The sequence below is a fragment of the Polistes dominula genome, unplaced genomic scaffold (assembly GCF_049000335.1).
Source record: "Polistes dominula isolate Pdom_NZ unplaced genomic scaffold, Pdom_raw_medaka contig_32, whole genome shotgun sequence".
NCBI classification, from domain to species: Eukaryota; Metazoa; Arthropoda; class Insecta; order Hymenoptera; family Vespidae; genus Polistes; species Polistes dominula.
In genome coordinates, this window is record NW_028300880.1 from 3,980,459 (window position 1) to 4,007,563 (window position 27,105).

The window sequence follows — 27,105 nt, forward strand, 5'->3', positions numbered from 1 at the left end:
GTTTTTTAAAGATAATTAAAAAACAAAAAATTAAAAAAGTCCAATTTTTATATTTTTTATTGAATTTTTATTTTTCTGGTACTTTGAACTTAGTACGTCGTAGGGGTAAAAGGGTGCGTTTTAGGGGAAAAATGGTCTGAAACAGATAGGCTTTAAATTTTATGCTCTACAACTTTTATTTGGAACTTTTTTTGATATTTTCAAGATATAATCCAAAAATCGTATTTTAGGGTAGTTTTTAATTTTTTTCACCCTTTTCCTGGTGGTTGAGAACTTTTTTACTTTGCCTACAATGCATTTTTTTGATTATTTCCATATTTTTTCCGCCTTATAGGCTAAAAACCCGATTTCACGGCTATTTTGACTGGACTACGTTACATCGCCTCCGTGTTTCAATTTTTCAAATCACTTTCTATTTTAAAGAAGTTTTCACTTTAATAATAACAATAAACAAATAACAGTTATTCTCCAGTAAATACATGAGTAAGCAAGATTGGACATGTTGTCTATAGTTAGATCAAACCTTCTTATATTACGGATACTCACAGTTTACTAGTGAATTTTGCAGATAAAATAAGTTCTTTTTGGAAGTTAATCATTTTTTATTATTTAATAAAACAAGTAGATCAAAGTGAAAGGTTATAAAATAGAATTATCATGTAAAAAATGTATTGAAGACAACAGTAAATGAAAGTCTCTTTATAGCTTTTTAATATATAATTAAAAACAAAATTTTATTTTAACATTTCTTTCAAAAAGACGAATTTCTGTAAAAATAGGTATGCACACAATGCCCGTGAATCTAGTGTTAATATTGGAACTTTGGTCGTCCGGGTTAAAATTTTTGAACGGGTCAGCAATTTTAGGTATTTAGGATCAATCATAAACCAGACGAATGAAATTAACGAAAAACTTAAGAAAAGATGCAATTTAGGCAATTCATGCTTTTATTCGGTTAATAAATTACTTAGCTCTCAGTTGTTGCATAGGTGCTTAAAAATTAGGATATACAAGACAATCATCCTATCGGTAGTCCTTTGTGGTAGCGAAACGTAGTCTCTCACGTTAGGGGACGAAAAGAAAGTTCTTTGTAAACTCTTCGGAGTAAAACGCGATGAGGAAACGGGCGAATGGAGAAAACTCCATAACGTAGAAATACCTCGACTGTACAACAAAGCGGACAGCATTAACGTCGTAAAATCACGCCAATTTAGATAGGCTAGTCACGTGGTGCGCATGAGAGAGGATCGAACGACGCATAAATTACTGGTCAGTATACTGAACGGGAAAAGACCACTAGGTAGACCGAGACGTAGATGGGAGGACAATATTAGAAGGGATCTTAAAGAAATAGGATCCAAAAGAATAGGAGGGGTCGCGCTAAGGGACGGGAATACTGGCGGGATCATCTGGTATTTGCGGCAATGAACTTTCGAGTTTTTAATTCCAATAAATAATAATAAAAACATAATAATACTTATTGCCTATAATATATAGATAATAAGGAAATATATCTCTGTTTCAATTTACATAAAACATGCTATTATAATTTTCCTATACATCCAGTAATCCTAATTGATCGTAATAGAGAATCCTTTTGCTTATTACTTTATGATAACGGTCATTTTTATAAGCGAAATTGTCATAATTGCCATCTGTAGTAAAGATCTCGTCGAGATCCTTCACTTCATTTTTGTTTACCATAACATACGGAAGAACCGTAAAAGAACTTATCATTGCTACTACCTCACGTTCCTTAATAGACTTTCGTAGTTCTTCCATGCTCGGTGGAAGGGTTTTACAATCCAATTGTCTCATCGTGTTACACAATGTATTATAATATTCCTCTATTAGTTTGTCCTTGTAATTTTCGTACACTTCATTGTTCGTGCTAGTGTTAAGAAAGTACTGCAAATCAACAGCCGGGGATGCATAAACACACATCTGGAAATCCACCTACAATAACGTACAATCAGAAGATTCGATTATATGATTTTATCGATTAGAATTAAATTAGAAAATAAATCGGTACAATGTTTTAAAAAGAAGAAATATCTTCAGTAGATCAAAAGATCGATGTGCACATATTTGTGTGCGGCATATCTCCGTCTCTTATTTTTTTTTTTAATAACACAAGATCTATCAACAAAATGACTTGTTGTTTTACATTTCTTGAAATCATTATTTAATCTCTTAAGCACTGCTAAATGTGGCGTGGGTCTGTTTCTCTGTACTTCAGGGTTAAACGAGAATTATTCCTTTTAATCAGAAAAATGAAAGAAGCTAACGATTGCGAACAGATAAATTTGTATTTGTTTCATTCTTGAAAAAGTGTGCGGTATATATTATGTTATCTTAATTGTTTATTTTTGCAGAAAATCTATTTAGGTTTTCTACATTGGTATACTATATATATTAGTCCAGTCAAAATAGCCCTGAAATCGGGTTTTTGAGCTATACGGCTGAAAAAATATGTAAATTATAAGAAAAATGCGTACAAAACAGTGGGCAAAGTAAAAAAGTTCTCAACCACCGGGAAAAGGGTGAAAAAAATTAAAAACTACCCCAAAATACGATTTTTTGGTTATATGTTGAAAATATCAAAAAAAGTTTTAAGTAAAAGTTGTAGAGCATAAAATTTTAGGCCTATCTCTCTCAGACCATTTATCCCCTAAAACGTACCCTTTCACCCCTACGACGGTTCAAAGTACTAAAAAAAATGAAAATTCAGTAAAAAATATAAAAATTGGACTTTTTTAATTTTTTGTTTTTTAATTATCTTTAAAAAACTACAAAGAAAAAACGTATGGAAAAAAAATTATTTTTTTTTCATCCCTTCTATTAAAAATCAAGGGGTGAAAACGGTTTTTGCTCGATATTTCGCTTAAAACGGGTCATTTAAAAAAATTTTCTTTTTCATATTAATTTTTAATTTATTTTTTAAATTTTGGTGTTGGATTTATATTTATAGATATTTACCTGTACGAAATATCCCAATTTAAAGACAGGTAATTAGTGCCTTAGTCCTACGCCTTTGTAGAAAGAAACAGAAAATGAAGCTATCTAGCTCTTACTCATTGTGACATAAGTCGCCATGGCACGCATGCGCAAACTCTTAGCTGACATGCGTGCAAGAGAGATAGACAATGTATTGTTAGCTTCGTCTCAATGTAAACAGTATAACGCAATAAAACACTTTTTCTTAAATACATTCTCTTTTTCTTATATATTCTCTATAGCTCAAGAGTCTCGCGCGCATCTGTGACAGCATGATAGATTTTTGAAAATATCTCAAAAAGTAAGCGAGATAAAGCGATTTTTTATAAATTTTGTTTTGTAGACAATTTTATTTGCTACAAAAAAGGTCTAGGACAAAGATATTGTATTTTCCTTTACTTTTCGAGATATATTTAAAAAATATGATTACTCTCTTACCTGATACTTTTTATTAAGTTTCACCACTGACAAGGACAGCGCAAGGTCTTACTCTCTCGGATTTTGTTCAAATTTTGCAGGATGATAGATTTTTCTTCCCTTTTTACGAATATATATGGTTATAGGGGCCACTACTCAATAACTTTTGACATATTTGCAATTAAAAATTCTTATGATGCTATCTAGTGTTTAAATTTAATTCTGAAGTAAGCAATGGTATGTAATAGGTTTTGTATAATGACAACGATTCGGCGATTCGTTCCAATAATGGCCGAGTCTTTTAGGGTTTGAATCTTGGGAGGTAAATTTTTTTTTTCTATTTTTATATCTAAAGATACATAATAAAGTTTAAATAAGTTGAAAATGAAATGTCTTAAATGACTAGAAACCTTATAAGAGTTTCTTTTTTATTAGCATTTGTATATGTTCTCAATTCTCACTATTTTCAAAATAAATATCAATGATTAGACTGCCAAAATTTCTCAAAAAATCACGAAAATAAATCAAGACTTTTCTTATTTTTGTTAAGTATTAATCTAAATCAGTAATTAAGACTTTTCTACGCTTGTTATAATAAAAAAAATATGAAAAGTGATTCAAAATACATTAAAAGAGAGAAATAAATGACAAAATTTAATAAAATAAAAAAATAAAATTTTATTTTAATTTTCAAAAATCGAAAAAAAAAACAGTAGTTATCGAAGGCCCACGACCAGACCGGCCTATAAAGTTGTGGAATTAGTAATAGTTTGCTGTAAACAATTTTGAAGAAAATCAAAATACGCACTTACTGTAAAAAATGCAATTTAAAATTTAAAAATCGAAAATTACGTATTAAGACATTTTAAATAATTTTTTTGAACTTTTTTTCGAAAAGTACATTGAAAAACAAAACTTTTATGTAGAATGGTAATTTTCATTTGGATGAGTTTTAAAAAAGTTATGAGCTAAAAACCACAGAAAGAGCTGTTTTCTTTTTAAAATTCAATATCTTTGGAACGGATAATCAAAAAAATGCCAAAATTTAGGAGGAAGGGTTTTTCCATGGATACTAAAAGATATCAAAAAATGGCGGAAATCAAAAATAAAAATTTTTAAAACCGTCCGATTTGGCATGGAATGCCCCATATGTACAGAATAATATTTATTACAAAACAATAAAAGCATTTCGCAAGTGAGAATAAAAAGTAAACAGTTATCCAGCCCTACGTGAGAATCTGAATGTACCCAGCAATAAACATATCGATGCCGAAGAATACATACTTCTGATTCCGAAAAAAATTAAATTTGTCTCGATATTTTAGTATTTTTTTAAAATCATTGATATTTATTTTGAAAATAGTGAGAATTGAGAACATATACAAATGCTAATAAAAAAAAAACTCTTATAAGGTTTCTAGTCATTTAGGACATTTCATTTTCAACTTATTTAAACTTTTTTATGTATCTTTACACATAAAAATAGAAAAAAAAAACTTACCTCCCAAGATTCGAACTCTAAAAGAATCGACCACTCTTGGAGCGAATCGCCGCATTGTCATCATTATATTAAACCTATAACATACCATTGCTTACTTCAGAAGTATATTTAAACACTAGAAAACATCATAAGTATTTTTAATTGCAAATATCTCAAAAATTATTGAGTAGTGGCCCCTATAACCATATATATTCGTAAAAAGATAAGCAAAATCTATCATCCTGCAAAATTTGAACAAAATCCGAGAGAGTAAGACCTGTCCTTGTCAGTGGTGAAACTTAATAAAAAGTATCGGGTAAGAGAGTAATCATATTTTTTTTAATATATCTCGAAAAGTAAGAGAGTTAAAACATCTTAGTACTGGACCTTCTTTGTAGCAAATAAAATTGTCTACAAAACATAATTAATAAAAAATCGCTTTATCTCGCTTACTTTTTGAGATATTTTCAAAAATCTATCATGCTGTCACAGATGCGCGCGAGACTCTTGAGCTATAGAGAATATATAAGAAAAAGAGAATATATTTAAGAAAAAGTGTTTTATCGCGTTATACTGTTTTCATTGAGACGAAGCCAACAATACATTGTCTATCTCTCTTGCACGCATGTAAGCTAGAGTTTGCGCATGCGTGCCATGGCGACTTATGTCACAATGAGTAAGAGCTAGATAGCTTCATTTTCTGTTTCTTTCTACAAAGGCGTAGGACTAAGGCACTAATTACCTGTCTTTAAATTGAGATATTTCCTGCAGGTAAATATCTATAAATATAAATCCAACACCAAAATTTAAAAAATGAATTAAAAATTCATATGAAAAAGAAAATTTTTTTAAATAACCCGTTTTAAGCGAAGTATCGAGCAAAAACCGTTTTCACCCCTTGATTTTTAATAGAAGGGATGAAAAAAAAATAATTTTTTTCTCTACGATTGTCTTTTGTAGTTTTTTAAAGATAATTAAAAAACAAAAAATTAAAAAAGTCTAATTTTTATATTTTTTACTGAATTTTCATTTTTTTAGTACTTTGAACCGTCGTAGGGGTGAGAGGGTTCATTTTAGGGAAAAAATGGTCTGAGAGAGATAGGCCTAAAATTTTATGCTCTACAACTTTTATTTGAAATTTTTTTTGATATTTTTAACATATAATCCAAAAATCGTATTTTGGGGTAATTTTTAATTTTTTTCACCCCTTTCCCTGTGGTTGAGAACTTTTATACTTTGCCCACAGTTTTGTACGCATTTTTCTGATAATTTCTATATTTTTTTAGCCGTATAGCTCAAAAACCTGATTTCAGGGCTATTGTGACTGGGCTAATGTGTAAGATTCGTGAAAAAAAACTGGATTGCTGGACTGACTGGACCGCTGGACTCGAACCACGGATCTTTCGCTTTTTGGGCGACTGTTCTTTTACCAATTGAGGTATCCAGGGCCCACCGACCAGTTCCCTTCCACGAATGCTTAACAAGTTTGGCATGGAGGCGTTCGTCCCACATATATGATATTTTATATATTTATATAACATCTCTTGAAAAAATCTTAAAGAAAATAAATGAATTTTACACAAAAGTATGCGCTACAAAAAAACAGAGCTAGGCTTGCTTGAACATATTTTATTTAACTTTAGTATGATAAATGATTCCTTTAAAATTTTTTTTCTTTTCTTACAAACAGGGTACACAAAGAATAAAAATTGAATATGTTTTTGATTTTATAAGGTAATTTTTATAAGCGACATTTATCTTAAATTTAAGGAAAACTTACTTTCCCTATGGACTTGTGCTTTCTTAGGAATTGAAAACGTCATTTCATAGATTTTGAAGTGGCCTTTGAAAGTCCAAACATATCCATCAAAAACATATTATTTTTTAAATAATGTTAAGTATGGTAATTGGTATGATAAATGTGACACCTTTAGAAACCGGAGAACATTATTTTACTCTGTCATATCTGTTATCTTTTTTTTTTAAATTTAATCCAACGCAAAACCTTGAACATCTCAATTCGAACATAAATGGACTTGGGTCACTTTCAATAAACGGCTCATATATAAAAATGTAAAAATTTTTTTCTTTTCTTAAAACACCTAATAATTAAAAAAAAAAAAACAAAGCATTTGAACTTCTTTTGATAGAAGTAGATCTACGTTAGTCGTCATGTATCACTATCATTGATAAAAATTTACCCTAAAATCTATTCCAAGATTTTTTTTATGATAATTATACAATAAAATTTTGATTTGTTTTTTTTCTCCGAAAAATAAAATCACTTATAATTTTTCTAAAATGATTTTGTTATCTTGTTACTTAAAAACGACGATCACGATTTTCTGAATATCTCATCTTTCGATACTGTTGAATTGTTTTTTTTTCGGACGTAGAAGATAAAAAAACCATACTTCCACATAGCTTTTCTTTCGCTCAATGGCAAACTTTTTTGTCCTAATTTAAAGGCTGAAGAGTTTTTAAACTAGATAGCCTGTATAGAAAAAAAAATTAGATTTGATTGAACTCGAACGTTGGTATTTTTCAAACTGCATATTTATGTACCTCTAAAGTCCTATAAGAAATTCTTCTCAGCTTTTTTTTCCCTTGTTATTAAATCCTACAAACTGATTAATCGATTGTCTATCTATGTTGCGAATCAATTATCACATTAAAAAATATTTTAAATCTTTTGCCGTTAAGAAACTAAGCTTTCATCGGTAGTTGTTTTAACTTTGTACATTTTCCCTCGAGAAACCACGACGATCTTTCAAATATATTCCAATAATGATAAAAAAAATGTGGAACGACGAATAAAAATGGTATCATTATACTCACAAAGATATGATTGATCGGTTTTCCTTCATCGTTGTAACGAAACATCATATTGTTCACCCAGAAGTCACCATGATTTATAACATTAAATTCGTCATCTCGGCATTTTATTGCCTTGCTAGTCTCATAAAAGATTTTATCCGATATTTTATCAATTTTCTCTCCATATCTACGAATCCATTAAATCTAATTAGTTACATGTATAATTTATTATACATACGAGGATTGGTAGAGAAGTTTGGAGCTTTTTTTTACCCATGAATTTTGTAGATTATCAAGAAAGCACTACTAGATGTTAACTTTAGATAGATATTAGACTTGGTATATCAGTAGCATACCTTTAAGGTGTATTCGTAGTAAAATATTAAATTGAACTGTAAATAAATCAACATTTACAAATATTATCAAATTATATACTAATAATTTTATGTTAACTATAAAATAATTATTTATTAATCCTTTTAACTTAAAGCATTCAGCAGTCAAAGGGTTAATGTAATACTCGAATTACCATTAAAAGTTAATTTTATATATATATAAAATCAATTATTTTTTTTTTACAAGTGCCACGGAAAAATGGGTTGCTAGACACCTTAAAAAAATTCTCATCAAATATGAGCTCTTAATTTTAATAGAAAGATCCTCCGCATCGCAGTTTTTTATTTTTTTCTCAGTCTAATAGATTAAAATTCATACCTCATCATTAATTGATTGTACAGAAAAATGTTCTGGAAGAATTTTGTAGGAAATTTAATGCTTTACAAAAAAGTTATCTTATATGTTTTCTGTAAATCTCACCATTTGAATGATATTGAAGATTTAAATTTGATTATTTTAAGACAAATTTCATTTTTGTTTCTGAATTTTATAACTTGACAATAAATGACTATTAAAAAGTGCACAATACAAATTTTTGTAGAAAATTAACTGCTCTATAAAAATGGTGTCTTATGTTTTGGCGATTAAATTAAGCGTTCAAAAGATATTCAGAGACAAAAATCAGTACACATGAAAGTTTGATGATGATGATATATTATATTCACTAAATTATATAATTAAAAACCAATATGTGTATCATTTAAATAATAATGCTTACATGTTTAGAATTTTTGAGCATTAAATCGAAAACCCGTCACCTTGACGGGTTCCGTAAATATCGTGTTAATGAATTTACAAGTGCGTATACATGTGTAAACACAGAAAAACTTTGAAGGTTTTTTCCTCTGTTTTAATATTTCAATGCGGCAACATATTAAAGGAGTACTATTGATATACCAAGTCTTATATAGATTTAATATAAAATCTAGTTATGCTTCCTATATACGAAATAATTTAAGTTTATTTGACCAACAATAAAATTATTTCGATTATTTATTAGATTAAAAGTTTTTCTACACTAATATATTTATAGAACTCACTTCTCAAAATTAGGCCATTTTTTTACTTGTCCGGCTAACGATTTTGTTCCAAGAGTAAAGAAGCTTGTTAAGTCGGAAGATCTTTCAATGTAGAATATTCCTTTGGAGTAAAGCGTTTTCTGACTGGGTTCCTAAAAACATATTGTATCTTTTAATTATTATTGATATACATATTAAATTTAAAATACATGATTTACGAAATAATTATTGTTATGTCATGTCCTTATACGCCTAAATTCACGCGTAAAAGCCTTTTTAAATATTTCTAAGAAAAAGTCCTGTGTAATATTGAAACACATCCAACGATAAAAAGGGTTATAAGAGATATTGAACTTTAGTTATCCTCCAGGCAGATATTTCGCGTGTATACTTTTTATTTCGAGCCACGCGAGTTTCCAGCAACCGAATTCGTGGGTATAAAATTTGCAGCTTAAGATTAGTATCAGGTAATCCCGAAGATTTACAAACGAACTTTACCAAAATTTTACTTTGTTTGTGGAGTATATTGGACTTTTGTTCTGTCTGTCATAAGATTACTTTGTTTATTTTGAAAGTGGTCTAATAAGTCAAGTTTTTTCAAAGATGAGATAAATTTAGTATAAACTTTTTATTTATAACTGATTAGTATTCAATTTCTTAAAAAATGCCTATTATTTGTTCAATTTAAAATTAGCTGCTAAAACAAATTGTGCAACCATTAATTATGATAATTGTGTAAGTCCAATTTTCATAGAAAAAAAAGGAAAAAAGATAGAAAAATGAATTTTATGTATACACTACATGATTATTATGATAATATAAAACATTGTAGATAACATAATAAATTATTTTTACATGAAATGAAAAAAGGATTTTGTTTTGACAAAATATCTACAAAGAGCAATTAAAATAAAAAGATGGAAATAAACGCTAAAGGAGAAAAGTAAACTGGTTGGAAATACGTTAGACGAGATTTCTTAAAAGTGCACCATACGTATTTCATATAAAACATCGATGGACGAGAAAGAATTGAAAAATTGGAGCCTTTGTATCATGATTACAGGCCTATTACTTTTGAAAAATATAAGGATATGGAGCAGTTATTACTCTATATACTTCCTATACATCACGAATATTTTAAAACACTACCACACGAAGAGCATAAGTAAACACTCTACTAATGTTTTATGTTAATTTTAACAATACAATTGTGGGTTGAACGCCTCCATGTGAAACTTATTAGTAATTCGTGGAGAAGGATTGGTCAGTGGGTCCTGGATAGCTCAATGGATAAGGGCAGTCGCCCGAAAAGTTGAAGATCCGGGTTCGAGTCCCGGTCCAAGTCCGTCCAGGGATTCTGGCATTCCACGCCAAATCGGACGGTTTTAAAAATTTTTATTTTTGATTTCCGCCATTTTTTGATATCTTTTAGTATCCATGGAAAAACCCTTCCTCCTAAATTTTGGCATTTTTTTGATTATCCGTTCCAAAGATATTGAATTTTAAAAAGAAAACAGCTCTTTCTGTGGTTTTTAGCTCATAACTTTTTTAAAACTCATCCAAATGAAAATTACCATTCTACATAAAAGTTTTGTTTTTCAATGTACTTTTCGAAAAAAAGTTCAAAAAAATTATTTAAAGTGTCTTAATACGTAATTTTCGATTTTTAAATTTTAAATTGCATTTTTTACAGTAAGTGCGTATTTTGATTTTCTTCAAAATTGTTTACAGCAAACTATTACTAATTCCACAACTTTATAGGCCGGGTCTGGTCGTGGGCCTTCGATAACTACTGTTTTTTTTTCGATTTTTGAAAATTAAAATAAAATTTTATTTTTTTATTTTATTAAATTTTGTCATTTATTTCTCTCTTTTAATGTATTTTGAATCACTTTTCATATTTTTTTTATTATAACAAGCGTAGAAAAGTCTTAATTACTGATTTAGATTAATAATTAACAAAAATAAGAAAAGTCTTGATTTATTTTCGTGATTTTTTGAGAAATTTTGGCAGTCTATTATCCAATACAATTTTTTGTAATGAAATAGCTTTTTTATTTGGATAAAAGCATTAAAAAAACTTACTTCTAATTTAAAAAATCACTTCATGATTTTTTCGCATAGTGGCACTACTGACTATTTCCTTTTACTGTTACCCTTTTTTCTCATTAATAGTCATATTGATTTTATATCTATATAAAATATCTATATATATCTATATATCTAAGTACATTGAAAAACAAAACTTTTATGTAGAATGGTAATTTTCATTTGGATGAGTTTTAAGAAAATTACGGGCTGAAAACCACAGAAAAAGCTGTTCCTTTAGAAAATTGGATATCTTTGGAACGGATGATAAAAAAAAAGCCAAAATTTAGGAGGAAGGGTTTTTTGATGGGTAATAAAAGATATCAAAAAATGGCGGAAATCAAAAATAAAATTTTTTAAAACCGTTCGATTTGGCGTGCAAGCCCCATATAGATCAGATTGGATATACAATATAAATAAGAGAGATAAAGGAAAGAAAAGACGTTACGTATACAAATCAGATTGAATATTTAAAGAAGATAGATAGATTTAACAGATTAAGAAAGTGAGTGTGAAAAGTGAGGAACAGACATAATTGTCGTTTTTCTTTTCAGGTAATATTAAATTGTTCGTTTTGTAAATATTGTAAATAGGAAAATGAAATTGATATAGAAATAAATTCTTTTCAGAACAACACAACGTGCTATTCTTGATCATTTTGTTTGAAAACACTCCTATTTTGGTATTATATGTATAATTATCAAAATGAAAAAAATAAACACGTTCCATTTTTTTTCTACTAGGTGAAAAATTTCTTTTTTTCCATAGAATATTTTATTACCTTTTCGCATATGGCCAAGCTACTTGCATGAAATCTAGCTAATCCTCGCATCGCACACAAGCAGTGAGGAAGGTCAAGGCCATCTTCACGTTCAGCCATGCGAAATCCAAGTGGAGCTAGATCCTCTAAAACCAAAAATCCTGGATATTCTTTTTTAATGTAGAAAACCTGTGCTCCTAGAATATGAGCTGGTCCGACTAGTTCGTTCATTTTTCTCAAAAGGTTCTCCATCACCGACATTTCCGTTTCGAATACCATTGATTGCTCGATCTAGAAAAATAATTCGACGTAATAACATCGAAATACCTTACTAATTGTTAGTTTAAAAGTTATACTATAATAACAGGGGTTGGCAACTTGCGACCAGCGGGTTACTGAATGAACCATTTGATAATTTCAAGTGAACCACTTTAGTTCTGAAAATAAAGTATAATATATATAAAAAAAAACATGTGTGCAGATCACACGCGTTAGAAGTGAAACCTTCAAAAAACTAAGTTTCGAGAGAATCAGACGAATGCACAATTTCAAGAGTAAGATAATCATAGGATTTATTTATTATAATATTATTACCATATATAGCAAAGTAACCGGTATGGTCTCTGGGTGGAATAGCTGATAAAAAGTACACTTTTCCAAATTCAAGCAATAAAAATGGAATACTGAATGCGATAGTTATTGATAGACACAACAATCGTAGGATGTTTATCAAAGGAAATATAATTCGTTGTAAAACAAGTAAATATAGAATATCCTTTTTGCGAAACTCAGGTATAAAATTTTATTTGTTAGGATGATTTTCAATTTCACGTTTTTATCTACATTTATGCGCTGTCTAACAAACATTTTAGGATAGGCGAAATAAAGACGTTACGAAAAACATATGGAAAATACTGCTGGACTGAACGAAGGTTCTGGTAAAATTCAATGAAAGATCTAATAAAGATATTCTCTAGAAATGTTTTTTCAACTCTATAGCCTGCCACACATCGAGACCCTTATTATTTATAACATATATCGTCTTTATTCCTTGGACCACAAACTTATCTTTCTAAATACTCTCGTTTAAATAAAGATCTGAACAACGAAAGATCTAAAAAATGCATTGAATCGTATCGCTCTCTAAGCTTATCGAACTGTGTACACTACGAGTCTCAAATTTAGGCCCCGTGGTAAGCTCCACCGATTCACGCTGGGCGTTCAATATCTTAAAAATGTTTTTATTTTATTGAAAAATTAGTATATGTTTCTTAAATACGCAAATATCACAATTTATAATATAATTTTCATATATGCATGGGTAAGTACATCTCTTTGGATATTTTTCATAAAAACATATAAAAATCAAATTCAATAGACATATTTTAATCTTAATAAATCGAATATATTTAATGAAGAAGGAAAATAAAAATGTGACAGTAATTTACTTGCTTTTGAATGGAGTTTGTCAGCTGCTTCTAATGTATTGTACAATGTTGTCTAATTATTTTTCTCTTTTGAATCTTGTAATCATTTTTTTTTTTGTAAAATATTGCAGACAGTACAATTATTATTTTCTATAAATTTCATAATTAATAATGATAATATTTGCGAAATAAGGAATTTAATATAAATTTTTTAATAATATAGAAACATTTTTAAATAGAAATTGAAAAATACTCACTTATACAACTTACAAAGACAGATTTTACACCTTATTTCTTTATTTCGACCGTTGGTTCGTTTGGACCTTATACTTTTATCGCGTACCTACGTGCTTATCTCTGTTTATTCTTCTACCCTTCTATCGCTCCTACCTACAAACATTTCGAATATCGAAGTAATATATGTCCACGCTTTGTAGTATGCAGTCTCGCAGGCTCAATTCTATATGTAGGTCTGTGCTGCCAGATCGTGGGTAAATCTTACCCTCTCCCTGTGCCACTGGGATTGCACACAATGAAAGTTATCCATGTCCGTGTGTTTGGGATTTCGAAAGAAGTCGAGTGTAACCGAAGTTGGCGGGCACGCCGGAGTGGCACACTATGAAAGCGACTCGTGTCCATGTGTTCGGACACTCGTGTTTCGACACGAAGTGGTTTATCATTTTGAAAAAATTAATTTTTTTTTTTTTTTGCATTTTTCGAAAGTAGACTTATGTAGAATTATCATACAAAAATTTTAGAACGATCCGAGCAGTCTAAGTATATTATTTTGCGACCCAAACACATAGAGATATTACAGATAGAGGAGACAAACCATCTGCGATGGTTAAGTGGAAATGTCTCTGCATGAATATAGCAGCAAAAAACAAAAGGTTGATATTGACCTGACAAAAACAGAATTACTTGAAAGATGTTTAGATGGCCTCACATTTAAAATAATAATGAGTGCTTCAACAAATGCGTTTGGGCTATGGTGCCTAAACACATATTTAATGGTAAAAAAATTGTTGAAATAGCTTTTAAATTGGCAGCTTGTATATTTAACGAAGGTTTTGATCCAATATTGAAAATAATGCACGTTTTGGTGATAAAACTTGGCCCTATCGCAGTCAATTACGCTAGTAACCGCGGCAATACGCGCGTGCGCTCAGCCAATTGTTTGAGCGGAGAAGCTTTGATAGAGGCCAGAACACAACAAAAAAAGGCTAGAGTGGAAGAAAATGAGTATTTTGAAGAAGCAGAAGGCATACTGTATGGTGCAGGCATCGCAGAATAAGGTAAAGTCAGACTTTTTAAAAATTTGTTAAAAGAAACTTTAAACGCGTTTTTCTCGAAACAACGTTTTTTCGGTTGGCGGGCATGATATCTCCGAAACTACTCAACCGATCCTTCTGAAATTTAAACCACATACTCTACACATGAATGGCTATCTCGCATACTACAACCAAGTCAAAATATTAATTTTTACTATTTTTTTTCTACAAATAACTGCGAAAAAAATCAATGATTTTTTTCTTTTTCGAAAAATGGCCGTCATTTTGTTCTGTTTTCATAAAAATTGATAGTTTTAGCATACCCGATAGCCATTGTCATACTGAATTTAAAACCGTTTAATTTTTTTGTTTTAGATCACCCGTTCTTAAATTTCGATGCCCGCCAACAGCATACCTACTTTTGACGGGTTCACGTTTGTCAACCATTTTGAATGTCAAAAAACGTTAAAAACAATAAAAAAAAATTTTTTTCTTGTACTTCTAGAGTGTATTTATCATACCCAACAACTTTCATATGTATATGTATCCTACAAAGCCTAAAAAAAATCGTGAAAATAGCCTTTTTTTTCGGCGTATAAACCAAAATGAACCCTTAAGCAAACAGATTTTAGTTTGAGTAAAACTATGGCCATGTACCACATTGAGAAATGAAATATGTTAACATAAATCTATTTTTTAATTTGTTTATATATTTGTCTTATTATTATTATTATTATTATTATTATTATTATTATTATTATTATTATTATTATTATTATTATTATTATTATTATTATTATTATTATTATTATTATTATTATTATATGGCACTTAGAACTCGAGAGTTCATAGCCTCATCAACAGTCTTAATCATACTGATTATTACAAAATTATATTGAATTAGTAAAATATTTTAAAACTAGAAAATTGGGAATTGATGTTGATGCCATTTTATAAAGATATAATACCCAGGAATCCTAGCTGATTTATTAATATTGGAAATTAAAAACAAATTGTACGAATGATTAAAATAATTGTAAATATAATATATATAGTAGATAATTGTATTTATCAAAATTGTATAAATTCCTACAAGTTGTTTTGTAATTTCAAAATACTGTAATGCCTTTTATCAAATCAAATTTAATTGAATCTTTCTTTTTGAATTTATAATAATTTCTTTGTGTAACCCATTCTATTTTAATATAAATTTTTTAATTATCATTAAATATGGTTCATTTTTTTCTGTATTTCATTATTTCATAATTTTTTCAAACCAATTCACCACTCTACCTCCTACACTATTCACTATTACTATATACAACTTTTATACTATTTAAAATGTTTGATTCATTCGCGCGCAATCATGTGACTATATAAGTTCTTGTCCCCCAAAATTCTTTGGCGTGTCCCTCCTACAGGGTCCCTATACAGAATAATATCACTAATGCGGGTAATAATGCGTCTACTGTTAGAAATAGTGAAAACGATCATCGTAAGTCATTAAATAGCTTTCAATCAATATATTTCTTTCTTAATCTTTTCTGCTTATACTAGACAAGTATAATCTCAATAGATCACTTTTGCAACAATATTTTTTATTTTCTATTTAGATAATTCGCAATTGTAAATTGTAAATTGTGATTCAAGTGTTTCTCTTCCGAAAACTAATGCCGGAAAGTGTCGTGAGAATCAGCAGAAAAACATTATAAGGAAGATTCCAAAGAGTTCAAAGGAACGCGTTCGTGCATTTCGTGCACGCAGAGAGGTGTTATTGAATGTGCGGAATATTATTTATAATTCATGCAATAATTCATCCACTGTTCAATACAGTGAAAACGATCATCGTCAGTATTTAAATATCTTCTAATCAATATATTTCTTCATTATTTTTCATTGCTCATATATCTCATACCTAATCGACATACGTCATGTTTAAAAAGCATTAATTTTTATTATTCTCTAGTTAGGCGATTCTTTAGTTAATATTATTATTAATTTTTAATTTTTTTTTAGATGTTTCTCAAGTTAATACAAATCCTGACATTCCGTATTCACAATTTCTAAGAAATAAATTTGCCCATGATATTTTTTGCGACAAATTTTTGAATAATATGTTCGGTTATGCATGCTCCGTTTGCGATCGTTTATGGTTCCACAATGATTTAAAATCATCACGAGCAGAACATGAAGAACTCTTACGTATAATAAATAAAAATTTTAATGCAATCAATGACATTTTACTGTGCACCACGTGTTACCAATCAATAGAGAAGAAAGTTATTCCAACATTATCCACTTACAACGGTTTTAAATATCAAAACATACCTGCGTCTTTACCACCACTTGATTTAATTTCTGAAAGACTTGTCTCTCCGCGAATTCCATTTATGCAAATTAGACGGTTGAGACACATCCATGGCCAATACGGAATTTATGGCCAAATTATTAACGTACCAGTCGAAGTGGACAATATGGTAAAAAATTTACCTCGTAATATTGATGATGACCATTGTATTAACGTTCATATCAAGAAACAAAAACAACATGTGTGCAGATCACACGTGTTAGAAGTGAAAACCTTCAAAAAACTAAGATTCGAGAGAATGAGACACCTCCGCTACCACCCCCGTCACCCCCGCCTCCGTCACTCCCGGAGGTGGCGGATGGGTGACGGTTTCCTTTTTAGGATCGTCGATGAATATTATACCACGCACATTCAAAAATACTGAGGCCATAATCTTTCCAGCTGATTGTTGTGCTTTAGGGCGCTTTGGACGAGGTTCACCAGTTGCTGTCCACTCAGATGACGATCGTTTTGATTCTGAAATAAAGTGATAGATCCATGATTCATCTATTGTCACATATCGACGCAAAAATTCTGGTTTATTACGTTTATACATGGCAAAAAACTGCTCAGAATCATCAACACGTTGCTGTTTGTGGTCAACAGTGAGCAAACGCGGCACTCACTTTGAAGAGATCTTTCTCATGGATAAATGCTGATGCAATATGAAGCCAACACGTTCTTTTGATATCTTTACGATGTCAGCTAACTCACACAACTTCACTTTTCAATCATTCAAAATGATTTTGTGGATTTTTTTGATGTTTTCTGGTGTTACCGCCTTATTTGGACGTCCACTGCGTTCTGTATCATCGGTGTCTCTACGACCACGCTTGAAGTCAGCAAACCAACGTTTTATTGTTGTTTCTGATGGAGCGGAGTCCTTATAACATTTTTCAAGCCATTGCTTCACTTGAACGGTATTTTTTCCCATTTACACTGACAGCAGTGTAAAATTAAAACACGAAATTGTTTTTGATCCATTGTTTTGAAAATAACAAAAGTAGCATCATTCTTAGCACAATAACTCACAAACTAATTAATAGAAAGTCATCAAATTTTAACAACTGTCTTTTGAAGGTTAGTACTAACTGAAAATGAGGTGAATGCAATAAAAATAGCGGCATCTATGTGTGAGGCCCGGGACTTTTCAGCCCACTGGGTTATATAAATATATCCTAAAACAAGTACGGTGAAATACTAACCATAATATATTTAAATAGAAGCAATACAAACATGGAACAAACGTAAGAGCTAAAATAGAACAAATCTGTATAGAGAAATGGAACATGTACTATTATACGAGTAAAAATTCGAAACTAAACATTAGAAAGAATGTATTATTACATAAGGCAATAATTAAACCGATTTAGACCTACAAAATCGTAAAATGGGAAACAGTAGCAAAAAGTCGCATAAACTAAAATGAAGTAATATAATCCATTATCTTGCTTTTTCTTTTTCATAATCGTGAAAACAAAGAACCATAATACCTACCAATTTTCTTCGTAAAGTATCTGCCGATGGTGCGACTTTAACAATGAAAGATGCTTTGCTCATAACTTCTCGGTCATCTTGTTTGTAAGCAAATTCAACCAATACTCTGAACATATCGCTACTATAGTTATCCCCCTTGGCCGTCGCCAGTTTTGAAAATATATCGATTACACGGATTGAATTGTTGTTTTTCGCCTTTCGCAAGATATTTTCCCAAAACTTGGGTCTCAGCCATAACGGTGTTTCTTCGGCCATTTCTGAAATAAAAATTGAAATCGGACAATTTTGTAAATAAATCATTGTTTTTTTCGTTGATTTAAAAAATATTTGAACGATTCTTTACAATAACTTATTTTCAGCAGCTAAAATATATAATTTTCTTTCTACGTTTTTTCCCCCTAATCGAAGTATGCGAACAAATCAATTTCTTAAATTTCATTTTCTGTATATGTTATGTTCGTTGCATATATTCCAGTCAATCTGTCGAATGTGCAGAAGGTTTCATATTAATTTATAAAACGTGTTTCAGTTGACTATTTTTAGAGCTAACGAAGGATTAAAATAGGAAGAAATGAAACAAATCGAAACAGGTGTATGTTCGTACGGTCATAAAATTATCTTCACTTTTCTTACTGTGCACATGCTTTCTCAATTATCTGACTATGAGAATTTAATCTTCCAAACTTTTACGATATACAGGTGGATGGAACTAATATAGAAAAAGATATGAATTCAATTATTTATTATTAGGTTGATGTGTATGTAATGTAGGATTTTAAAGCGAATATGAGACATTCAACGTTAAATCGACCACCTTTGACCCGACCCCTATCCATTTGGCTGAAATTTTTGAAGTGAAAACTTCTTTAGAATAGGGGTGATTTGAAAAAAAAACATGTGTGCAGATCACACGTGTTAGAAGTGAAACTTTCAATAAACTAAATTTCGAGAGAATCAGACAAATGCACAGTTTCAAGAGTAAGTTTATTGTAGGATTTATTAAATATAATATTATTACCATATATAATAAAGATCACCGGTATGGTCTCTTGGTGGAATAGCTGATAAAAAGTACACTTTTCCCAATTCAAGCAATAAAAATGGAATGCTAAATGCGATAGTAGTAGATAAACACCAAAATCGTAGAGTGTTTATCGAGGAAAATATATTGCATCGTAAACTAAGTAAATATAGAATATTCTTTTTTTGAAACTCAGGTAGATAAATTTTTTTTCTTTTACACTTTTCACACTTTCTGTGAATGTGAGATATCTTTATTATGGGTTAATATACACAAGTATTTCTTTTTGTGTTGCAACTAATAACTGTAGATACTGTTAAAGAAGGAAACAATTGTGGTAGTATCTTTTTCGTTTCATCGGGTTTTGAATTACAACGATTTTAAAATCTATTTCTATTTTCGTTGGTTTATATTATAATATTAAAAAATTTTTTTCAAAACATTTTTTCTATATTTTTTTTTCTATATTTGTAAAATAAGTTATATTATTTTATTCTTATTAGAAATATAAAGTAAATAAGGTTTATTTGTTTTTGTAACGTGTCTAGTTTCTTCTATTTAAACACTTTTTTATTTTATTGAAAAATTAGTATAAATTTCCTAAATACGCAAACACTATAATTAAAAAACATGTCTTTAGATATTTATAAGAAAAATATTCTACAGTGTTGTCTAATTTTTTTCTCTGATGTATCTGATAATCATTTTTTTTTTTTTTGTAAAATATTGTAGACAATACAACTATTATATTCTATATATTTCATAATTGTTAATTATAATATTTGCGAAATAAATAATTTAATATAAATTTTTCAATATAATAGAAACATTTTTAAATAGAAAAGAAATGACACGTTTTTGGTAAAAAAACAGACCACGCACCTTCTTTCTTTATTTCGACCGTCGGTTCGTTTGGACCTTATACTTTTGTCGCATACCTACGTGTTTATCTCTGTTTATTCTTTTACCTTTCTATCGCTCGTACCTACAAACATTTCGAGTATCGAAAGAATACGTGTCCATGCTTTGTAGTATGCAGTCGTACACGAACACACACATGTACAACCAGGAGCGATATAGTCCATTCAAAATAGCCCTGAAATCGGGTTTTTGGCCTATACAGCTGAAAAAATATGGAAATAATCAAAAAAATGCGTACAAAACTGTGGGCAAAGTAAAAAAGTTTTCAACTACCGGGAAAGGGGTGAAAAAAATTAAAAACTACCCCAAAATACGATAATCATTGATATTTATTTTGAAAATAGTGAGAATTGAGAACATATACAAATGCTAATGAAAAATAAAACTCTTATAAGGTTTCTAGTCATTCAAGACATTTCATTTTCAACTTATTTAAACTCTATTATATATCTTTAGATATAAAAATAGAAAAAAAAGATTTACCTCCCAAGATTCAAACCCTAAAAGACTCGGCCATTATTGGAACGAATCGCCGAATCGTTGTCATTATACAAAACCTATTACATACCATTGCTTACTTCAGAATTAAATTTAAACACTGGATAGCATCATAAGCATTTTTAATTGTAAATATCTCAAAAATTACTGAGTAGTGGCCCCTATAACCATATATATTCGTAAAAAGGGAAGCAGAATCTATCATCCTGCAAAATTTGAACAAAATCCGAGAGAGTAAGATCTTGCGCTGTCCTTGTCTGTGGTGAAACTTAATAAAAAGTATCAAGTAAGAAAGTAATCATATTTTTTTAATATATCTCGAAAAGTAAGGAAAATACAATATCCTTGTACCAAACCTTTTTTGTAGTAAATAAAATTGTCTACAAAACATAATTAATAAAAAATCACTTTATTTCGCTTACTTTTTGAGATATTTTCAAAAATCTATCATGCTGTCACAGATGCGCGCGAGACTCTTGAGCTATAGAGAATATATAAGAAAAAGAGAATATATTTAAGAAAAAGTGTTTTATCGCGTTATACTGTTTTCATTGAGACGAAGCCAACAATACATTGTCTATCTCTCTTGCACGCATGTAAGCTAGAGTTTGCGCATGCGTGCCATGGCGACATATGTCACAAAGAGTAAGAGCGAGATAGCTTCATTTTCTGTTTCTTTCTACAAAGGCGTAGGACTAAGGCACTAATTACCTGTCTTTAAATTGAGATATTTCCTGCAGGTAAATATCTATAAATATAAATCTAACACCAAAATTTAAAAAATGAATTAAAAATTCATATGAAAAAGAAAATTTTTTAAATGACCCGTTTTAAGCGAAATATCGAGCAAAAACCGTTTTCACCCCTTGATTTTTAATAGAAGGGATGAAAAAAAAATAATTTTTTTTCCATACGTTTTTTCTTTGTAGTTTTTTAAAGATAATTAAAAAACAAAAAATTAAAAAAAGTCCAATTTTTATATTTTTTATTGAATTTTCATTTTTGCAGTACTTTGAACCGTCGTAGGGGTGAAAGGGTGCGTTTTAGGAGAAAAATGGTTTGAGAGAGATAGGCCTAAAATTTTATGCTCTACAACTTTTATTTGAAACTTTTTTTGATATTTTCAAGATATAATCCAAAAATCGTATTTTGGGGTAGTTTTTAATTTTTTTCACCCCTTTCTCGGTGGTTGAAAACTTTTTTACTTTGCCCACAGTTTTATATGCATTTTTTGGATAATTTCCATATTTTTTCAGCTGTATAGGCCAAAAACCCGATTTCACGGCTATTTTAACAGGACTAATAGGAAAAACTGTATAGCTATATTCCGTCTCATTCTCTCGTAGGCTAAATCCTATAGGTTTGTCTCTTTTTCTGTCATTATTTAGTATAGCAGCAGTTTCATAGCTTCGTTACATAGCTCCGTTTCCTTACTTTTCAGATCACTCCCATTCTAAAGAAGTTTTCACTTCAATAAAAAGTTCAGAGAAAAAATAAAATAAAATTTTAATATATATATATATACACAGATACATAGATTATTGAGTTTTCTCCAGTTTGTGTATGTGGGTGGAATTTAAAATACCTATGGTGTGCAGGTTGGGTATATGATATAATAAATCCATTAAATTCTTTTATTTGCTTTGTAAATAGTCTCGTTTTTGTGTAGTAATGCAAACTTTATATTAATAAAATTGTTTAGAAAATAATATTTTTTTAATAGCTATGATTGGACTTACTCTACTTTCAAAATAAACATTTTCGTCACTTTCCTAATTACCAGCAAATTTTCGCGTTACCAAATCTCAAGGAATTTAAATATATTAGTAACAATTATCTTCTTAGAATGAAAAGATCATGTAAAAATGTAACTATTATAGTAGTTAAATCGATTTTTTGGTAATTGACTTAGACTACTTTTAAAATAAACGGCTCAAATAGGTCAACGAAAAGATATGTGTGAATGAACCAAAGAGTTATTGTTAATGAGCCAGGAGCAAATGACTTAAGGAAGCAATAGATTAACCAGTTGACAATGTTTCACTAGTAACGTGATAGCAAATTATTAATTACTTCTGTGACTGTAGCTAGATGGTACTTGATATCGTACGGAATACGTCATAAACTATCCTAAGATATACTGTTAAATGCTGTTTCAAAAATTAAAAGTAAAATGTGTTGTAACAGAATAGATTCAGATCTATAACACCTTATAATTTGAAATGGTTTGAACATTTAACGTGAATATCAAAAAGATAAATATAGTGCTATTATAATAATGTCAGTAACATAAAATCATATTCTGTTAAATTCGTCTATTCTTTAGCCTTTAGGTATTATAATTTCGAGGATATTTTCTTTTGTTTTACATAAATAAAAAATTGCAAATTATCAGATTACTCTTTGTAAATAATTTAAAAAAAAACATAATACTTTGATATATAACGTTCAATACATCATTTAACATTGATGACGATTTCTGATCTAATTTAATTGATACTAACGGAAATGTGTAAATGTATGCATTTACAAAATAGACCATTAAACTAAAAAATCTAACCGACTTAAGTTGGCACTTAACCAAGCAATAGTCGCATCACTGTTTGAACATTTTGGTTCAAAAATTTTGATTGTTTATTTAACGAAACGAATTAAATATGATCAGCAATTAAGAAAAGAGGTTCAAGTTTTGCTAAATACCAAATTTCGAAGCAACCCTAATGCGCTAAAATGATTAATAGATAAGAAAATCTTTGAAATGTTACTTTACGAGTTACTGTAAATTACATTTATATCCACCTTAACAAATATGAGCTAACGCATGATCAGATTTAAAATTAGTAGCTCTTAAAAATTTATGGGAACTTAAACACTTTTGTTAAATGAGCAACTGATGAATGAGAGCCATTGAAAAACGGTGTACTCAATCAAACTACTTGAAGCAATTTATTATCGAGGAATATCGATTACCTTGAGATCTGGAATCGTTCATCACAAAGATTCGTTATAATATGATTACCTTTGAATGAATAATTATTGTTATAAAAAAAATGCCCAGACAAATTTTCAAGTTTCTTTTTTATTAACATCTATTTCATATTAGTATCGTGATTTAGAATAAATTATTAATAATAATATCGTATTATTTCACCAACTAACCTTATAGATTGTATTCTATAAAAGTAACACTTTCTCTTCGTTTCTCTTCACTACACTATCTCTTTATTAGAGTATCTTATCTATAGAAAATATAATAGTAAGCTCTTTTCTCTCGCTCGTCATTTATACTCTCGTGAGAATTCCATCAAATTGTAATAAAACAGGCAGCGCTGTTAGCAACTTTTTAAAGAACTAGCGATTAGAATGTTTGATATTTAATAAAATTTGCTTATTCATTTGATAAAGGTTTATTTTTAAATTATCTCCTATTTGTACTTTTCCTTTTTCTGTTGTTCTTGCATATGATTTGTTTTAAGGGGTTATATACAGTTAGAATTTTCAAAAAATCGATTTTTTTTTAAATTTTATTTTCTTAATGTACATATATTTAAGAATACACACAGAAAATTTCATATCGTTCCGGTGAATATTTTCAAAGTTACAAGCTAATTTGAAAAGGCGTTTCAGAGTGCTTGAAGTACAAGGTACAAACTTTAAACGCGTTTTTCTCAAAATGGTGTTATCAAAGTCGGTGACCAACATTACTCGAAAACGGCTAAACCGATTAGTCTCAAATTTTAACACGACCTTCTTAAATATATTTTTTTAGTAATTAATCGAAGATTTTTTCTCTCCGATAGATATTTTTTTTTTTATAAACAATTTAAGGCCGAAATTTCGGTGAAGAATCGATTTTTTTTTTGAGAAACCGCCATTTTGTCAAAAAATTTTATTTTGCTTATTCCTTCGATTAATTACTAGATTTAACATTATTTTAACGAAATCTGTTTGGTTTTTTAATTTAAGATGATCCAGTTCCGAGATATAGTGGTCACCGCAAAACGTCTTTTTTGAGAGGAGCTCCTGGAGATCAGCTGTAGCTCTTTTTCAAATAAATATTTTTACTAGTACTAAGTCTTAAAATACAGTTAAAAGATACCATAATATGTGTATAAATTTTTGGATCAATAAATTTAAAAGGTTTCTCAGAAAAAATTCTGGAAAATTCACTTTTTTTCGGCCGTCTAACTGTATATAACCCCTTAATAACATGAATAGTAAAAATAAAGTAATGATGTTACAAATTATTATTACGACAATTAATGTTATTAAGAAGATTTTTATTAGTCATACGTGCTATAAATAGTGATAAAAAGCTTATCATTAGAAAGCTATAATAAAAAGATAAATATAAAAAAATAAAACAAACTCATATTCTACTGCTCACATCATGTATTATAAATATAAACAAATGATTATACAATATATGATAAAACAATTAGAATTGAAAAATAAAAGTAATTAAAGGAATAGAAAAAATAAAAAATAATATCTTGAAGAATTATTAAAAAATGTTTACATGACTTATCGTAATTGATAACGAAGAGAAAATACTTCCAATAATTCTTTAATCCTTTATTGGTAATAGTTTCTACACATTGATACGTACTACCTTATATTATACTATTTTATATGCTAATGTCTTTTTCATATATTTTAGTCATACCATTAGATTACTGCGTTTGTGTTATTGTAAATTTTATTAGTTCTGAAGAAATCTATTTTATTAAGAGATAAGGCCATAATAATCAGCTGATCTTTATAAATAAATAACTAGTATAAAAATTAAGTAAAAATGCGAAATAAGTATTATTTTCATTTTATATAATATTGATAAATCTGAATTTGAATTTTTTTAATTTGAATTTGAAAAAATCTTAATATTGAAAATCTTTATTATCGCGTACAATAAAACATTATATATTAAAAAATCTCTTACTGTTATCATGATAATGCTATCAAAGTAATTATCGTTCACATCTAATCAAATAGATAAACTTATCAATCAAAAAAAAAAATCATGGGTGGAGATTACACGTGGTGGAACTGAAATCTTCAAGAAACTAAGTTTCGAGAGAATGAGACAAATGCACAGTTTCAAGAGTAATATAATTTAGGATTTATTTATTAAAATATTGTTACCATATATATCAAAGGGCTCCGGTATGATCTTGGGATAGGGGTAGTTAACAAAAATAATCACTTTCAAATTGTATCAGTTGAGATAGAATGTCGAATGCGATTACCATAGAATGAAAAAAAATTGTACAATGTTAGTCGACGGAAAGATACGCCGTCCTAACATAAGTGTTGGAAATAGTAGTAGTAGTATAGTAGTTTTTTATTGGCTTCATACTTTTAAAAGCATACGGCCATTTCGCCATACAGAAGCGCTTTCTACGGAGGCGCGTACAAAATCAAATTACAAAAGTATAAAATATGACATAGTTACCGTATAATATTTAGGCACTAAATCAAATGCTACTAAGTTAGACTATTTCCCTACAATAATTACTAAATATTAACATCAATTTTGGAGATAAAATTCGACAGGATATTTATTACCTTTTTATCCATGGTTGAAAGAAAAGGAGTGATGGAATAAGGACCATACATTTTAATATTTTTCAATTCTTTTAACATAATTTTTCGCTGTTGTTCATATATTTCGCATTGCCAAAATATATGATTAATTGTGTCAGGCTCCTTTCCACATTTACATAAGTCACTGTCAACTATATTAAATTTATAAAGGCTACTGTTTAAGCACGTATGATTGCATCTCAAGCGATTTATAATGACAATAGATTTTCTCGATAAATTTGGAAACTCTTTAAACCATGGACTTTTATGGTTTTTATAATAATATTTAAAGTAAAATACACCTTTACTTTCTCCTAGAGTAGTTATTTGTTGACTATTCTCTATATCACAGCTTAGTTTGTACATGTTAAATATATCAGTATAAGGTATTTCTATGTTTATCAATTTGCCATTACTGGCTGCAGACTTAGCGTGTTGATCAGCCATTTCATTTCCAGCTATCCCCTTATGGGATGGAATCCAGATTAATTGTATAATTAGCGGAGATTGTATAATTTAGGGATTTCAAAGCACTTTCCGAGTCAGTGAAAATCCTAAAACTATTG

General features: G+C 29.3%; 1 protein-coding gene across 4 annotated transcripts; it reads right to left on the reverse strand.

Moving 5' to 3' along the window:
• Positions 1 to 929: 929 nt before the first annotated feature.
• LOC107073277 (uncharacterized) lies at positions 930 to 24,279 on the reverse strand. Of its 4 annotated transcripts, none has more exons than XM_089175099.1 (6): positions 24,116 to 24,279; positions 18,517 to 18,773; positions 11,996 to 12,265; positions 9,148 to 9,278; positions 7,733 to 7,898; positions 930 to 1,956 (listed from the first exon to the last, which is right to left on the reverse strand). In XM_089175099.1, exons 2-6 carry the CDS (start codon positions 18,769 to 18,771, stop codon positions 1,555 to 1,557), a joined length of 1,224 nt encoding a protein of 407 aa, XP_089031225.1. In that variant the 5' UTR covers positions 18,772 to 18,773; positions 24,116 to 24,279; the 3' UTR covers positions 930 to 1,554. The 4 variants fall into 4 exon arrangements, with proteins under 4 accessions (XP_089031225.1, XP_089031229.1, XP_089031234.1 ...); XM_089175103.1 differs by lacking the exons at positions 18,517 to 18,773; positions 24,116 to 24,279 and adding exons at positions 17,390 to 17,496; positions 17,566 to 18,470; XM_089175108.1 differs by lacking the exons at positions 18,517 to 18,773; positions 24,116 to 24,279 and adding exons at positions 17,390 to 17,496; positions 17,574 to 18,467.
• Positions 24,280 to 27,105: the final 2,826 nt, after the last annotated feature.

Coding starts and splice junctions, on each gene's coding strand:
- LOC107073277 (XM_089175099.1), bottom strand. CDS start 18,771: ATGGCCGAAGAAACACCGTTATGGCTGAGACCCAAGTTTTGGGAAAAT. Junction 12,266..18,516: donor ATACTTTACGAAGAAAATTG/GTAGGTATTATG, acceptor TTATTTTTCTAG/ATCGAGCAATCAATGGTATT. Junction 1,957..7,732: donor AACCGATCAATCATATCTTT/GTGAGTATAATG, acceptor ACGTTATTGTAG/GTGGATTTCCAGATGTGTGT.